Source organism: Podarcis tiliguerta (assembly GCF_965153285.1).
Source record: "Podarcis tiliguerta genome assembly, chromosome: 3".
In the NCBI taxonomy this organism is placed as follows: Eukaryota; Metazoa; Chordata; class Lepidosauria; order Squamata; family Lacertidae; genus Podarcis; species Podarcis tiliguerta.
Window position 1 is genome coordinate 44,800,600 of NC_139536.1, and position 18,391 is coordinate 44,818,990.

General features: G+C 41.5%; 1 protein-coding gene across 4 annotated transcripts in view; it reads left to right on the forward strand.

Moving 5' to 3' along the window:
• The window catches only part of NID1 (nidogen 1), a 54,973-nt gene extending 38,170 nt beyond the window's left edge, over positions 1 to 16,803 (forward strand). The window contains exons 15-21 of one of the 4 annotated variants that reach the window (XR_014509646.1): positions 1,941 to 2,067; positions 6,779 to 6,950; positions 7,322 to 7,479; positions 8,190 to 8,313; positions 9,853 to 9,965; positions 12,452 to 15,825; positions 15,863 to 16,803. Coding sequence is in view for 1 of the 4 variants with exons in the window: in XM_083433889.1 (XP_083290015.1) it covers positions 1,941 to 2,067; positions 6,779 to 6,950; positions 7,322 to 7,479; positions 8,190 to 8,313; positions 9,853 to 9,965; positions 12,452 to 12,573 (816 nt within the window). In the remaining 3 variants the exon portion in view is untranslated. Of the gene's footprint in view, positions 1 to 1,940; positions 2,068 to 6,778; positions 6,951 to 7,321; positions 7,480 to 8,189; positions 8,314 to 9,852; positions 9,966 to 12,451 lie in introns of all 4 variants that reach the window. The other 3 variants (XR_014509647.1, XR_014509648.1, XM_083433889.1) reach the window with 3 other exon arrangements.
• Positions 16,804 to 18,391: the final 1,588 nt, after the last annotated feature.

Sequence of the window (18,391 nt, forward strand, 5' to 3'; positions counted from 1 at the left end):
ACATAGTGGAGGTTAGTGTGGTTGAAGGATGCAAAGTTCTAACAGTGACAAGTTTGGATATGTAAGGACCGGAAATGACAACTGTAATCACAATGAAAGCGGGGGAGGGGGAGAAATCTCTATAGCATTAGAATTCTTAGAATTCCTACAAGCAAAACTGAGGACAGTGAAACTAAAATAAGTTTGTGGATCCTTTAAAAGTAAACCTGTCAGTGTCTGCCTACCGCTTGTAATTTGTGCTTATAAAACACTCAAGGCATTGACCCATCTATCCCTTATGGCAGTGGTGCCGTGGCACCCTGGAGTGCCTTGAATGATGGTCAGGAGTGCTGTGGGCAACACTGGTCCCTCTTTAGTTCCCTCCCTCCCCTGATGCCCTCTTGTGTCTCTGCCTCCCAAAGGCTTGCACAGCTATTCATTGCAATAGCCCTGGCTACAAGCTCCCCAAGCAAATGATGCCTCTGGGGCTGGCCAGGGGGTGCTTCCCAGGCCCCTGTGGGGGCACCTCTCTTTGGGGCAAGGGTGGCAGCTGCAGCTGCTCAGAGGACTCTCAAGGAGCAGGAAGAGGAGAGGAGGCTGAGAGAACACTCCACAAGGGAGAGTGTTTGAGAAAGGGTGAGAGGCTGCCAGCTCCGCAAGCAAGGAGTGTGGTCCTGAGCCCCACAGGGGTGCTGCAGAAAGAATGTAGTTGGTCAAGGGAGCCGTGGACTCAAAAAGTTTGAAAACCTCTGCCTTATGGTATACAGTGGACACTCGGGTTGCGAACGTGATCTGTGCAGGATGCATGTTCGCAACCTGCAGTGTTTGCAACCCGCAACGGCGCGTCTGCACACGCGCGGATTGTGCTTCAGCGTGTGCGCAAAGCGTGATTTAGCACTTCTGCACATGCACGACCCCCGAAACCTGGAAGTAACCTGTTCTGGTACTTCCGGGGTTCGGCGGGTCCATAACCTGAAAAAACACAACCTGAAGCATCCGTAACCCGAGGTACGACTGTACTCTTAACCAGCAGCTGCTCTTGAAAGCCTCATTCAGAGGCAACTTTCCCATCCCCGTGACCTGAGATCCTTTTTAACTAGAGACTGAACCATGAAAAAGCATGCATTCTGTCACTGAATCACAGTCCTTCCTGTACCACTGGAAAAAATACCAATATTCATAACATGCTAGATGAAAACACATTATTTTGGATCCAAAGTATAGAGCTTGATCCAAGGAACTGAGTAGAAGGGAAATAGCTTCTAGTGCTGTTCTGCAGATGCTTGCAAGAGATTTCACCCAGTGCTATAATAGGCTAGTTCTGTACCAATTATCTTGTTTCTGCTTGTATAAGACCTTGCACTAGTTGTGGCATAAACCTACCAATGTCTTTGGATTTAGCTTCCCTTTTCCAGTGCAGCACCCTGGTGCAGCAGCAGCAGCAGCAGCTAAGTTGGGGCCGTGGACATGCTGTTGGACTCAAACTCTCAACCAGAATGGCCAATGGTCACAGACGTTGGGGAGTTGTAGTCCAGCGTCTGGAGGGTGGCAGATTGTTCATCACTGCTGTGCTGTGTCCATGAGCAGAAGGCTACACTTGGCTCCAGTACACAGATTATTATTTGAAACAATCATTCTCTGCTGCCGCTTCAGATTATTTTCTGCCTGCACTGAAGGTGGGCCTGAACCATTAAATGAGATGCCCTCCCCTTTTCCATCTGCTATGATGCGCTTAGCTTTTGCTGCTTTTCTGATACCTTCTTATAGTGTACTTTGAGTTTTGCCAGCTTACTTTGGATCCTTTAGATTTGTTTTATCGCTAGACTTTAACACGCACCCTTTCCCTAAATACAATGTGCTATAATCTAGGTGTTTGGACTGATCTAATGCCTAACCATTTCTTCTAAAGAATTGGAAACATGATATATTTTGAGACTTGTAATAGTTTCACCAACTTGCAGGATAAAGTTGTTATTGGAGTCGCTTACGATTGCTTGGAGAAGATGGTTTATTGGACAGACATAAGCAGCCCATCTATCAGCAGAGCAAGCCTGGGAGGAGGAGAGCCAGTATCCGTTATAAAAACAGGTAGGAGGGTTGTGTAGATTTCTTCCTCACAATATTTTTTTTCCCAGCGGCAGGGCTCCCACAGAGAGTCTTCATGGCCATACTTTCTATTGCTTTCAAGTGTGGAAAGGTATATGGGGAAGGGGGAGTGTCTGAGAGTGGAGTCCTAACCCTCCCTGTTGATGGCTGAGGCACATTTAGGATGCTGCACAGATTCCTCCCCACCAGCGCAGAGCAGCTATGCTGGTGAGGCTGTGCCATGGCGGAGGCAGTGAACTCATGCTGGTTGTAGGGCATGGGAATTTCCAAAGTGTCAGGGTGCGGACAGGGCATCAGATCCACAGGATCCCCGATTCCCCCAAGGTGACCAATGCCTGTGCCTCCCTTGTCTATGGCATCACAAAAACTATGAAAAGATTCCTCCATACAGTTTCTGCATTGAGCAGCATAAGGCAGCCCTGCAGCTGTGCATTGACTGTAGTTGTGGATCCGCTGCTCTGCTTAAAAACAAAAACCACTGCCACTTCATTTCTCATATAAGCAAACCCGGGAAGTATCTTGTGCCTAGGAGCTTGCCTAGCTCTGAAACCTCAGTTGTCAAGTTGGAATTACAACTCTATTAGCTGGGCTTATGGACTCTTCTTCACCCCTGCAAGTGAATTGTTCATTACTTACACATTCATTTTGCTTACTTAAGCAGAGCATAATAATAGCACCGGCACTGATTATTTTATTAACATTGTCTCAGAAACAATTCCCCTTACATTGCAGTTCTGTACATGTCTCCTTAAATATAAATCCTATTGAATTGAAAGGTACCGGTACTTACTTTCAGGTATGTACAGGGTCTGTAGGATTGCAGTCTCAATAGTAAAACTGCCCCTAATGTCTGTTGGTAGGTTCGTTAGGTAACTTGTTTGGTAGGTTACTTTAAAAAAATAATCTATAAGTACAAGTATGTTTTATTTAATGATGGGTTATTACAAGCAAGTATATAATATATATAGCAAAAATGCATGAACCAAATTGTTTTATCGTCACAACAGGCACTGAAACTTCAAGCTACATTTTTCTTCTTTGTTGCTACGATTTGTGGTGTGCTTGTGCTGATGATTTTATTTTTAATGTGAAAGTTCTGATAGTTCATAGTTGGATTGTTCTGCAAGACCATGTTTTGTCTTACGGCCCTTCCTGCTCTCATTTGGCTCTCCAGCTGCGTTGCCTGTTGAATTGTAGGACCTTTCCAAGCCCCACAGCTGCACAGACTACTCCACAGGGAGAAATGCTCCTCCATCCTGCAACCAAATAAATTGGATCTGTGTATATCTTCATAAGCCTGCCTCTTGCCAGGCTCTGAGCCTCCCAATTCCTCTCAGGCAGGCTTGTGTAATAATAATAATAATAATAATAATAATAATAATAATAATAATAATAATAAAATAATAATAAAGATAGATAGATAGATAGATGATAGATGATTGATAGATAGATAGATAGATAGATAGATAAATCAACTGCAGAAAATAAGTGTTGAGCTGGGAGAAGGGATGCTAACAGCCAGTCATGTAAATTCCATATCCACAGAATGTAGACGAGATGTACTTGTGGTTGATTTTCTTCCCAGGCTGATTGACATTTTACTCTAGGCCACACAGCGACGTTAAATCTCTTAGCAGACAGCACCAGTCAAATATGGATCTGGACTGTTCATGATGCCATTTTTATTGACAACCTTTAGTACACTGTTGGATAGATAGAGTTTGTGTTGTAGTCTCCTCAAATGTAATTATATTTACTATTTTGGCCTCAGTTGTGAACAGTCTGTTATTTAAAAAAGAAAGAGAAAGCTTTGATCTTCTGAATTCATCAGAGCACTTTCCCCCCAAAGCAGAAGAAACCATAACATGTATTTTGAAACTATATGTTTTAATCATTCATTCATCAATCTGTGTTTGAGCTTAGCAGCCCCTGGGGCCAGGATAGTAGATCATTATCTGCTATTTCCTGTTGCTTTAGACCTGGTCATTGTCCAAGGAAAACTATGCACTTACATTTCTCAGAATTGTTCCAAACTTAAATCTACTCTCCAACATTATTAGCCACTCAAAGTCCAATTTTCTTTTTTCTGTTAGCTAAGATCAGCTGTTAGTTTTTAAAATCTGATTACTTTAAAGAAAATCTTTTCTTTTGGCAGATCTACAGTTTAACACATTTTTTTTGCCTTAGTAAACTTTTCTTTTCATAAACTTGGGCAGTTTCATTTTATTTTAAACACCCTCATGCCAAGAAGCCCTAAAACTGTGTTACGGTTCTGTGGTTCTACCATGAGAGGCATTAGGAGAGCCAAGGAAGGCTAGTGGATAAAGAAGCCTGGTAATAAAAACCCATTTTCTGGTAGCAGCAAGTTCATACACAGGGAGAGGAGTGCAATCTTTTGTGGCTGGATCTCCCAAGGCAGCACAGGACAAACACAGAGCTTTGCACACAACATTTGTAAGCAGTTTTTGTGGCACCTTCTTGCTAAATTTTGACTTAACATAAGACTAGAGTACTGCAGAAAAGTGAAATGAAATATAGCTGTTTTTATAAAATGGAGATGCCTGGAAGGTGGGCTTTATCCTGGGAAAGGGCACTGAGTGTTACAGTTTCAGCTAAATAATGACAGGTGGAGGACTGTTTCATTGGCATTTTTGTTATTTTTATACTTCCATACTGCAAGAATGGCTGTTCCCATCATCCTTAGAGCATCTCACTCCCGTCACCTCAAGATTTTCGCAAGATGACACCATGAGAGCTTTAAGCCCTTAGTATTTATCCTGCCACTGTTGCTGAGCTCAAACTTCTTTGCTCCATTTCCACTGTCTTGTCTGCTTTCCTATCACCATCTTTGCACATTACAAAATGTCAGAATGCCTTGACTCAGGACCGAGCAGCGCTTGGTGTGATCATTGCATGATGGCATTACTGTAAGCTGCATCTTTTTTGCAAGCAATAATCATACAGAAAAAAACGAAAGCAGGATCACAGTAGATTTTGGTTTTAGCAAGGTTCCTATCTAGGTCACCAAATGTAAAATTTCTCCTAAATTTCAAATCTATAAAATGTTTAGATTCTTAAAACTATTAGATATCTGTCATATATATATATATATATATATATATATATATATATATATATATCAATGGATTTGGCATCCATGAGCTATTTTTATGCAATTTGTCCCTGCCCTCAGTGGACAGTTTTCCGCTAATCACCAAGAACTTTGGAACAAAACACTATTGTTTTTCTCTATTAGCAGAGCAATCTGAAAATGTATTTTTTTTTAATTAGAAAATTATTTTCAGCTTGAAAACTGTGACCTATTGTTTTAGGAAAGCAAGCTTAATCAAAGGAAACTGCACAATAAGTGCCTTATTGGCTGGTCTCCATACTCTAAATTAGCATCCATTTGCTTTTACAAATTTAGGATGGCCATGCATGATATATTGTGAGACATTTTTTACTTCCCACTGCTTTGACCTATTGATAGAATCAATATTTTATGGGGTATTTAAGGATGAGGGTGGGGATATGATGTTTCCCATCTGTACTTGCTCTACTTTACTTTATAAGAAAGGTGCTTTGTCTTCATATCATTTATATGACTCTTTCTAAACTTACAGCATAAAAATAATGGTAGTGTACAATAAAATAAAACATCCTAAAATCATAAGATGCAGAATAAGTTACCAACAAATTGCAGAACAGATTACCAAGCACAGAACAAATTACAATCACATTAACTGTCTAAAAATGCTTGATGAAGCAAACTTTTTCAGCAGTTGATGAAATGTAAAAAATTGCCTGTCTGATTTCAGTAGGAAAAGTGAAAACACTGGTCCCACTAAAAGCCATGATCTGCATAGAAACTGAATGTATATGTGAAAGCTGTGAGACAGATAGTCCTTTCCAGATGATAATAGTGATCTCCCTGGTGTGTAAAGGGCAATATGGCCCTTAGGTGACCTGGTCTTGGACTGCTTGGGGCTATATACACTAACAGTAATTCTCTGCACTTATCTCAGAAAGTGTACTGGCAACCAGTTCAGAGCTTTCAGGACCAGTATAAGATTGCAGGGGGTTGGACTAGGTGACCCTTGTTGTTCCTTCCAACCCCACGATTCTATGCTGATACAGAGCTACTCCAATCGAAAGCCAGGCTGCAGCATTCTGCAATAGCTGCAGTTTCCAAATCAGTATCAAGGGTAAACCCACATAGAGCGCTTCACAATAGTTCAGTGTAGAGGTTACCAAGGCCTGCACAACTATGGCCAAAGTTATTTCTCTCCAGGAACAGCCACGGCTGGTGCATCTGCCCAAGCTAAACTTTAATTGGGAATTGGCTGAAACTGCATAACTTGGGGTGCTGATATGAGGCAGGGCCTTCTGCACAGAGATGTGGTTGTTTTATTCAGGCCTTTGGCTGGAGGAGGGGAGTTGTACATCCCAACCCCTGGCTGGCTGCTGCATTGCATTTTATTGCCATATTGATGTTATTATGTACTGTATTGATTTTGACCATTCTTTCAATTATTCTTAGCCACCTTGGGCTCCTGTTGGAGAAAAGTCAGATGGGTGAGGGTGATAATAATAACTTTGATGGTGGATTTGTTTCCACAAATGAGAACAGTGATTGAGATGTTTTAGATGAATTGCAGTATATTTCAGGATTCTCTTATCCCTTTTCATCCAGATTTGGAAAGCCCTGAAGGAATAGCACTGGATCACCTTGGGCGCACCATCTTCTGGACAGATTCTCAGCTCGACAGAATAGAGGTAGCAAAGTTAGATGGTAGCCAGCGCCGAGTGCTGTTTGACACTGACCTTGTGAACCCCAGAGCCATCGTAGCAGATCCTATGAGAGGGTAGGTAAACTATGGTACTTAGGAAAATGCTGATGTTCTTAGAACATACTTGCTGATAGCTCAGTTAATTTCAGTGTCCTTTGTCCGATTCTTTCCACATGCTGCTATTAAAATATTTTAAGGCTAATTTCCTGGAGAGAAATGTGCATCTAAAGTGGCTTACAATCAAAAACAAGAAAAGTTGGAGAAGAAACCAACGAAATTTAGAAGTTAAAATGGCAACTCAGTAACTTTCAATTTTTTTTCTTTTTTAACAGCTGCCTCACACAATTTACTTATACTTCTCCCCTCCCCCTTGTTAACCAAGGTGCTTTTTTTTCTTGACACCCTACTTGCATCAGCGGCATTACTCTTTTTATTTGTATATGCAGAAATCTTTATTGGACAGACTGGAACAGAGAGGCTCCGAAAATCGAATCCTCATACATGGATGGCACAAACAGAAGGATTCTTGTTAAAGAAGATTTGGGGCTACCAAATGGGCTGACATTTGACACTTACTCTTCATTGCTGTGCTGGGTAGATGCAGGTAAAGGCTTATCCATAATGCACTATGAACTATAAATTTATGAATCACTGACTCTCAAATCTTCTTCTAACAGATGCATACAAAAGGAATGCATAATTACTTCAACTTTCTGTTAGTCACATACATCAAAATGGTTGTTGACTGATTACTATTTTTTTGCATATTGTTCTTCTGGAGGCCATAGTCATATTGAGTAGGAAGGATGGCAGTAAGAACTTTGTTGGGTTAAGTAAATGCATTGTAGAGCATGTGCTTTGAAGGCACGAGACTCCAGGTTCAATCCCTGGCATGTCCACCTAAGGCTGGGAAATAATTCTATCTGAAGCCCTGGAGAGCGACCTTTTCATAGTGTAGACAAAACTGAGTTACATGACCAACAATCTGATTCTGTATAAGGAAGTCTTTTTTGTACTGAAGACTGTTTTGTACTTGACTTTTTGCATCAAGCATGAAGAGACTGCGATTGAGACAAAACCAAAATTTTTATTGTGGATCTTGTGTGACCCATATCAAATACCAGTAAAGGGGAAGAAAGACTATACTTAACCCAAATGATTGCTGGGAAGAGATGTCAACAAATTCTTGGATGGATGAGCTTAGAAGGAACCATAATTCTGAACATACTGGTTTTCTTGCGTCATTGTGCTTTTTCTCTTACAAAAGAACTATTTTTGTCACAGACAAAGACCAAATTGTTTTGTTGCATGCAGGCACCAAAAGGGTTGAATGTATGGATCCCAATCAACTCGGTCGGCGAAAAATCCTCGAAGGAATCCAGTATCCATTCAGCATTACAAGCTATGGGAAGAATTTGTTTTACACAGACTGGAGAAGGTATGATGGTCTTGTGTGAAAGTTATTCACTTGTATTTTATATTCCACACACACATATGCCCACTTTGGCCTCACAGAAGCTGTATTTGTCCTTTTGGCAATCTGTGAGTTTTTTCTCCAGGCGAACAACTGAAGCAGGTTTTCCTAAGGAGGATGCTTTTGTGTTAAGTGTTTATTCTGAACATGGTAAATGGGATTTGGAAGGTAATGTTCCTGCCTTATGGCAGTACTTTCTCTAATGTGTAAAGCAGAAGCTGGTTATTTGAAGCCTTTTTCCTTCCTGCTCAATATGCAGATGTTGAAACTTAATATAAAGCTTCTAAATATTAGCTATGGTATGTGGAGGGTTGAAGATTTAGATCTTTGAGGGTCAGTCTGTGCAAAAACATGTTTGAAAACAAAAGCTGGGAGCGAACACTTCAAAACTTTAGCAAGAGATTGGCTTCAATGCAGCAGTGTGTGTGTGTGTGTAGTGGTAGCATCTGTGCAAGTGTTCACCCTAAGGCTGAAAGTTTCATCCAGTAGCTAGGCGTGTGTGGGAGCAGCCCCAGTCAGAATTGTTGGCAATAGCACCCGTCATCTGTGTGCAGGGAGAGAGGGAAGCAGAAGGCTGGACCGAGCCCTACTTTGTACTCTTCAAAACAGATTATTGAACTTTTCACCTTGGGAAAATTCATGCATGTAGCACCTATTTGTGTGCAGGATCTTGCTTGGAATACTTTCATGTGCACACGTCTGTGACTTGATTAGGATAACAGTCCACATGCTTTTCAGAGTGTTGAGAATAATCCATAGGATCCTTTAGTTCAGAGGATCTGGTTTCTGCTGTAAGTCCGGGTTCCCATACTCTCCCATATTGTCAAGGGTGTGCTTCTACATTAGGAGACATTGAATACAGCCATGCAAACATAGATTTGGATCTAAATAATTCTTTCATGAATTGAAACTCCTTCCGTGCACAGAATAGAACCCTTGGATTTCAGCTGCTGTATGCTCAAAACTAACATGGTTACAGGGTCCCCCCCAAATGGAGAAAGGGCTTTAATGTTCTGTATCGGAAGGCTCCTCCCCCCCTTTTTTTGTTGCTGTGGAGCTTTCACTATAAAAACCCACTCTTTAGCACTCAGTTGGAGCAAACAGCAATTTGGGTTTTCTGCGGATTTGCTTTAAAGATTCAGCTTTAAAGTGTGGGGTTTTTTCTGGAGAAAGCTTCCAAGCAACGAAAAAGGTCACCCTCAGATGGAGCTTTAAAGCGCAGACCATATCTGGAAGGACTGGAGGAAAGGTAAGTGTGGACAAGCCCTAACCCAGGCATAGGCAAACTCGGCCCTCCAGATGTTTTGGGACTACAACTCCCATCATCCCTAGCTAACAGGACCAGTGGTAAGGGATGATGGGAATTGTAGTCCCAAAACATGTGGAGGGCCGAGTTTGCCTATGCCTGCCCTAACCCTTGATGGTAACAGCAGTTTCTTCCTTGCAGCCTCATCATTTCTTCTCACTATTTAAAAAAATGTTTCACTTTTTTCTGTTCCTTAGAGATGCTGTGGTAGCAGTTGACCGTACCACCTCACAGGAGACTGACAACTTCCAGCCTCATAAACGCACTCGTCTTTATGGAATAACTACAGCCTTGGCTCAGTGTCCGCAAGGTAATTGCAGGATTTTTTTTTTTACTATGGAATCTGGAATGTGGGTGGCGCTTTGGGTTAAACCACAGAGACTAGGGCTTGCCGGTCAGAAGGTCGGTGGTTTGAATCTCCGTGACAGGGTGAGCTCCTGTTGCTAGGTCCCTGCTCCTGCCCACCTAGCAGTTCAAAAGCATGTCCAAGTGCAAGTAGACAAATAGGTACTGCTCCGGTGGGAAGGTAAACAGTGTTTCAATGCGCTGCTCTGGTTCACCAGAAGCGGCTTAGTCATGCTGGCCACATGACCCGGAAGCTGTACGCTGGCTCCCTCGGCCAATAAAGTGAGATGAGCGCCGCAACCCCAGTCGGTCACGACTAGACCTAATGGTCAGGTGTCCCTTTACCTTATGGAATCTGAATATAATACTCCAATAAAATATGAAGCATAATTTTCCAAATATCCAAGAGCAGTTGTTGAGTAATCAGTTTTTTTATTTTTGCAAACCAACTTGAAATTGTTGATGAAAGGCAGTATATAAGTGTTTTAAACAAATATTAAGCAAATTCAGCTCTTTTGCCCTTCCCCCCTTTCTTTTAATTGAATAATTTAGAAAAGCTTAATACTAGCAGAGCTCTATTTGTTTCCTTGACACTTGAATTTGCAGCAGAGGAGAGTGAAATATCCCTTGTACTAAGGTGCTTTTCCTGATGTTCAGAAACATTTTAATTGTTGTTGACTCTATTAGTTAGGCTTTGTTCTGTAACTGGATCTTGAGAAACACTGTGACTGTCTCCAGTTGTGCATCTTGTCATTTTGCTTGTTTAACTAAGATGTTAGAATTTTTTCAGATCCATGTGCAAAGCTTTCAGTTAAATAAACAAACAGTTGCATGTCCCAAATGTGCTCTGTGGAGCTGAAAAACATTGCAGAGATGGTATTTTTGTTCAAAGGAAAACTCCTGGCTTTGTTAGGTTCACAAGCATATTGTGTTCAAGAGCGGAGTCCTAGCTGCTTAGTTTATTGTTTCTGGACAAGCAGAATTGGTTAGTGCTTGAAGTTAAGTTTCAAGCTTTGTGCCAAGTGTAGAATTTTAAGATGCAAAGTGGAACTGACACCTTTCTAAGAAAATGCAGCCTGTGCATAACATCACAGGATCATCAAAGGGCTAATCTCTAGCTGTGGGCATACTTCATGGGAGTGCATTATAAGCATTTTATTATTTTCTCTCTCTCTTTTTGAGGGGGGGAATACTTAAGTGTTTTGCACAAACAATTTTGTCTGTTTTCACTGCCCTTCTGCTACTTTGATGATTTCCTTTCTTCCTGGGCTTCTGAGATTTATTATCCAAGAGCAGTTGTTGTGTAATCAGTTTTTTTTTATTTTTGCAAACCAACTTGAAATTGTTGATGAAAGGCAGTATATAAGTGTTTTAAATAAATATTAAGCAAATTCAGCTCTGTTACAGTGATGCCACTTCACTGCTAACATCCTTATGGCCCCTATTCCCCAAGTTTGCTGAGAAGAATTCTTGGACACTGTAAATGTTGAGAGATCCCCACTGTCTGTGAGGAAGAGTCCAAGGTATACATGTTTTCTAATCCCGCTTTAGTGAAAAGTCTGGCCTGTACCTTCATTGTCCTCCTTTTTGGAATATTTCTCATGTTTAAAGGATGTTTAAAGGATGTTCAGCACTGATGCTAATCAGCAGCCAATGAACTGAAACAGAAAAATAGAGCCATATCATCTTTAATACAATGGGCTAGTTTGCATGTTATGCTAAACCATAGTTTAGTATTGTACGCATGAACTGTGCCAAACTTGGGTTTCTGAGTGGCCCTGTCCCTCTCTTTGCAAACCTGAGGAGGGAATCAGAATTCTGCTCTGTTTCTGAGCACAATTCAAAGTGTTGGTGCTGACCTTTAAAGCCCTAAATGGCCTTGGCCCAGTATACCTGAAGGAGTGTCTCCACCCCCATCGTTCAGCCCAGACACTGAGGTCCAGCTCCAAGGGCCTTCTAGCGGTTCCCTCACTGCGAGAAGTGAAGCTACAGGGAACCAGACAGAGGGCCTTCTTGGTAGTGGTTCTCGCCCTGTGGAACGCCCTTCCATCAAATGTCAAGGAAATAAACAACTATCTGACTTTTAGAATACATCTGAAGGCAGCCCTGTTTAGGGAAGCTTTTAATGTTTGATATTTTATCACTTTTTTATTGTTGTTGTTGTTGTTGTTGTTGTTGTTGTTGTTGTTATCCAACTTTAGGATTTCTGGTTACTTCAAACTCTGAGTTAGTTTGAAAAATCCAAAATCCAAAAAAATAGTATTTGATCCTGGCTTTTTCCCTGGCATACAGCAAGGCAATGGTGGGGTGGGTGGGTAGAAGCATACAGTCCAGGGTTTTCACAGTTTGTGGATATTAACTAGCTCATAGCTGAGGGTGATCAAACCAGGTCAGTGTTTGCTTTCCTCTAATGCTATTTTCTTCCGCTGTGTTTTTATTCCTTTGCTATAGGACATAACTATTGTTCGGTGAACAATGGCGGTTGCACTCATTTATGCCTGGCTACTCCCGGGGGCCGCTCTTGCCGGTGTCCAGACAACACCATTGGAGTGGATTGCATAGAAAGAAACTGAGAGATGCAGCCTGAAATGCATCAAGGCAGCTGCCACCTTTTGGAAATATACTGTCAACAACTAGTTAAAAGGCCAGTTACATTCAAGTAAAGATCCTAAAGATACGATCTCCATGCTGCCTGCAGCTAGAAACTACAAAGCACACACGTTATAACAACAGTGGCTACATTATGGAATGCTGGCATATCTTTGCAACCTCCCCCCCCCCCCACCTTTTTTTTTAAAAAAAGACAAGCCTAGTGATCAGCACTTGTTAGGTAGAATCTCTTAGTCCTATTGTTGTAAAGCTGTAGTAATGGGGTGTTCAAAAGCACAAGAGGTCAGGATCTCAAACACCCAGGATCACTTAGCATGCAAGAGTATTCTGACCATATATCTACAAATTAGCTTTCAATAGGTCGCCCTTAGTGCAGCTGACTTGTAAGCACCTAAATATTGGGGCAGAAAAGCCCAGGAATGAGTAGGTTGAAGTGGTTGAAATAAGGGAGATATTTGCAATAAGAACCAACAACTTAAGTGAAGGGTATCCCATATTAAGTAGGCTCTTATTCCTCCTCCCCTACTGATTTTAAGCACTGTCAACACAGTGTGCGGGATTCACCTAATGCCTTCCATCAGTGGAAGCCCTTCACAAGGGCTTCCGCAGGTGCAACAGGGGTCCACCTTGCTTTGTCTGTGAACGCTACACATGTCCCTGAAATAGGCTTTTTGAGGGATTTGGGAGAACCCCCATAACAACACCCTGAGGGAGGGAAGGGTGGGTTGTACAGATGAAACGCTTGCTATGCAACATTGAATTCCACCCAGTATTATCATTATGCTTCACAAAATAGAAACAAAGCAATTTAGTACTACAAATTGTTTGCTAGTCTGTCTCGATATCACTTTAGTGGTTATTCAGCTTTTCACTGTATATGTGACTTATTGACCACTTATACTGGCCGTGTTCCTCTGATTTCAAGAGGACAGCATTAGGGTAAAATGCCACTGAATGCCTCTGCCCATTTTGAATGGGCTTCTACAAAACAGCATGAATTTAAACTAAGGAATGTGATGTTTCAGATAGATCCTGTCAAATATTTTTCATTTGCTTTTTTTAAAAAAATCCATTTCTTTTGACACTTCCTTATTTCATCAGTCTGATAGTGGTCCATTTCCAAATGTTTTTGTTGTAGTTTCAAATGTACCTTACTTTAACACATGCCATGAGGGTGGTGAAACAAGCAGATAGCCAAAATATTGTCAGTAACATTGACTTTCCTGGCTATACAGGAAAAAAATAGGGCCAAGGTACATGTTTGTTGCTTGCAAGCAAAATCGTTAGCAATGGAATTTGCAAAGCAGGGTGTAGGCTAAAGGCTGATAAGCATTTCCTAATTCTTCTGCTAAGGCATTTTTCAGAAGCCTTGTTTTTGCTGGTAAAGACATCCACAGTACATCCAACAAACAAAATGCATAGTGATCACAACTTGCTTCTAAATATCTATTTTTAGAATGCCGCAATTCAATTTTAAAAAAGAATATTTCGATCCCAGACGACTTTACTTGCCAGGCTACCATATTAAAGCAGAGCTAATTTTGAGCCTTCAGCTCTTGACGACAACTTTCTTCATTTTATATTTATCATTAAAATATCAAATGCTACATTAATTTTTTTAATTTTTTGTATAACTCTTATATATCTATAATGTGTTTAATTCTAACCTCTATTAGACATGTCTGCAAACTGTAAATACCAAAAAATTGAGCTCAACCAAACCAATGGTGCTGTTAATAACTTTTCTTCCAGTTATTTCATTTTCAGGTGACAACGGAAAAAGTTTACATGCTGTACAGCTAATCACATCACTGCCAATAAAAAAGTATGTGTTTTTTTGTAAAAAAGAAAAAAAAAGTTTTTATCCTTGCAGTATAACACAGTGCTTTAATATTTTTATATAAAAAGTTTTTAGACATACTTTGCCACCCTATCTGTATCTGTGTTTGCATGCAGATTTGCTTTCTAACTTAATAATACTTTTATTACACAGCATACACAAGGAAGTTCCATATATTACTACCAATCTAGCAAATTATTTATATGCAGAGCTCCTGATAAAGTCCATGAGCTGCTCACTGAGCATGCAGAATCTATTCACATAAAATATTTGTCTGTGTAAGTAAGCAGAAGAACTATTTGCAGCAGTCTGTTCAGGGATGCGGGTGGCGCTGTAGTCTAAACCACTGAGCCTCTTGGGCTTGCCAATCAGAAGGTCAGCAGTTTAAATCCCTGTGACGCGGTGAGCTCCCGTTGCTCGGTCGCAGCTCCTGTCAACCTAGCAGTTTGAAAGTATGCCAGTGCAAGTAGATAAATAGGTACCACTCCAGCAGGAAGGTAAATGGCGTTTCCGTGCACTGCTCTGGTTTCGGTGTTCCGTTGCGCCAGAAGCGGTTTAGTCATGCTGGCCACATGACCCGGGAAGCTGTCTATGGACAAACGCCGGCTCCCTCGGCCTGTAAAGCGAGATGAGTGCCGCAACCCCAGAGTCGTCTGCGACTAGACTTAACTGTCAGGGGTCCTTTACCTTTTTTTTTAACCTGGGTCTCTTCAAGGTAATGTACATGCTATGTCAAAGAGAATTCTGTATCACCCTAGTTCTGCAAGGGACTATAAAATTATGGAGCCCCCTATAGAAACAAAATTGTTGAGATCCATATCCCAGTCCTGACAAAAGCTTTCCCCTATTAGATGATAGCTGAGAGAGAGATTTCTAAGAGAGGGAGGGAGCAGAAAATGTGATGCTGTCATGAAGGCACAATAGATGGTTACAAAAGTTGTTTACCTAGTACTAGTTCCAGCTTAGTGTCTTTTTAAAGCGCATCAAGGAAGAGGAAATTCCTGTGTCATCTGTCAACTCTGCAGACCTTCATACATGATTGTGCTCTGTACAGTCTTGAGGTCCTGAGTCTGCTGCCCCTTGGGTATAAATCCATTAGGTAAGGTCACTGGCATCTAATGGTGATCCCAACACTTACCCATTTTATAAGCCTGTGGAAGGTAGTGTACACTTGACTTGCTGTGTAGTTTGCAAAGACTAGTTGCTCATATTAAAAACATAACAAAGAAGCCTCATGAGATAAGAGATCATTGACCTCAATCACTAATGTGATTGGCTAGTTAATTACTACCATGTCTTAGGGCAGTGATGGCCAAACTTGGCCCTCCAGCTGTTTTGGGACTACAACTCCCATCATCCCTAGCTAACAGGACCAGTGGTCAGGGATGGTGGGAACTGTAGTCCCAAAACAGCTGGAGGGCCAAGTTTGGCCATGCCTGTCTTAGGGGATAAGGAGTGACTTATGCCTGATGGCTTATGTTACAGTAGTAGTGTAGAAACAATTTCCACTAGAAACATCCAATATTCTAGCAATATCTAAGAAGGAACCATGAGAGTTGACCAAATGACATGCCATTGGTGCTAGATGCCAGGATAGATATAGTGCTGCAACTGTGGCATTTGGGTAATTCATGTACTGTTATATAGACTCACAGAAATGACACAGGACAGGATCGTGGTGTTGTAACACTTGCATCCTTTGATGATGTATAAATTAGGCCTACACAGATCTGCAGGATAGATGTTGTTCCATGGTTTGCCTTTAACAGCTGTGAAGAATACGAGGTCACGGGTGTGTACCTTTTCTGCACAAGCATCAATATCTATGCTTACAGTATCATTTGTTGTTTCCAAAACTAATCAAAGCCTAGCTTTTCAGGGAAGTGAAGGTATTTAGTTTTGAACTTTTGCCATTTGCTGCTGTCTATGAGAATATTCTTCTGCCTGTATTTCATGTGTATTTACATTTTTTTTAACAAACCCACAACATTTCTTGCCATTTTTTATACTTTTATTTAGTATGTTTCATGGTGCTTCATCTGTCACTTAGGCAACTGAGAGTGCAGCACAGAACTGTATGAATAAATAAATGCTGGCATTTGTGTAGCCTGCTACAGGCAACTATGACATTGCAAATTCTTAGCACCAAAGCCTCCTCAAATCCCACAAGCAAACCAAATGATAGCCTGCAGTAAGCTCCATGTTGGTATTTGGTATGTCTCGGATTTCAGAATGATTGAAAATTACCCCCAGAAGAAACGGAATAATCTAAATTGCTGTGAAACTGTTTGGACTGGCACTCTCCCATGCTCTGGGGAAATACTAAGCAATAAATGTTAACGGTGCTGTGTTAGGTTTTTCGGCCTGTGATTTATTATCTTCGTGGAATGCGTTCCTCGGATACTGCTGCCACATCAAGGAAGCCTGGAAAGTCACAACATCCTCTAGGGGAGTATTCCAAGTTGGAAAGCTGCTTGTTCAACATTTCTCTGATTACACAATTTTGTCACAATACATTGAATGTTAACTCAGTGGAATATAATTAAGAATGACAGGAGATTATTAGAGGATAAGAGGATAAATGGCCCTTCAATGACAGTGTCACACTTCATCAATTTGATCTAGGGTTCGACATGGCCTAATTCTGAGTGCAGCACTTCATGGTATATTGCTCTGGCCTAGATCTTGTTGCAGTAGAGAAACATGTCAAATGTTTAAAGAGGAGCTTGCTAAATTCCAGCCTTATAAAGCAGTAATGATGACATTGCCACTTTATATGGGTATACCCATTTGAACTAATACTTTACTGTTCCCAATCAAATAACTCAGGCCGTGCCAGAACAACAACATCTAAAGCCAGTTTTAAGCAGGGCTGTCCGTTGTGAGCTGGCTTTCTCAGTGGATTCTGCGAGTTCTGGTTTGCTAGGATTTTAGGAGTTCATGTGTTTTGGCGTGGGTTTGGTGGTGATTATTAGTTTCTTAAGAATTTCAGTTCTGAACTGTTAAGGTAGCTTATTTGTGTAAAGTAGCATGCCTTCTTGTACAGTAATTAAGGCTGCAATACTATGCTAGAGATGGGGTACTGGTGGCAGTCCAGCTGCTGTTAGACTAAAACTCCCAGTATTCTCCCAGCATTCCCCACCAGAGGGCAGGGGCAGCTGGGTACACTTGACCTGGGCCTTGGGGGGCGGGGCTGTGCTGGCCAGGGGGCCATCCAAGAATGGGGGGTTTAATTGGCAAAATAATCATGGGTGAAATGCCCCCGTTTGTCCATATGCACTGCAAGGCTTCAATAATAAAATCTGGACTTGTGTTACTGTGTGCTAGCATGTAGCATCAAAGCAGATGAGGCGCTGGCACTTCTCATGGACAAAACTCCCACCCCGGGCCTCAGACCATCTCTGCATGGGCCTGTTCCCCATCATTGACCATGCTAGATGAGGCTGGTGGGAGCTGGAGTCCAATAATACCTGACACATCCCCCTCCCCAGCTTGCCCAGTTCCCCATCCCTGTTCTACATAGTTACCTGGAAGCAAGCCCCATTGGATGCACCAGGGTTTTCATCTGAGCAGACATGCAAGCTTGTACTTTAACTTGATCACTCTTATGTCTGTGACTCCAGTGCAAGGCCAAAAGGTTTTGGGGCTGAACTTTGATATTCAGATCATTTAGTCTCTGCAAGCTGATATTCATATGAAACAGAAACATCATTTAAGTACAATTTAAGCAAAAATTTAGCCAGAACTTGCTTTATTGCTTTGTGTTACAATTTTCCGTCTGAGTCCTGTCCAACTTGAATGCTAGAGGCTGGTAGCAATGCATTAGAAATCGATTTAAAATAAGCTGTAACCCATTAAAGCCAATTAAATATCTACTGTACTTCTGCTTTTCTGCTCACTCTCCCTCAAGGGCCCCTCAAGGCTGTTTTTCTCCCCCAGCG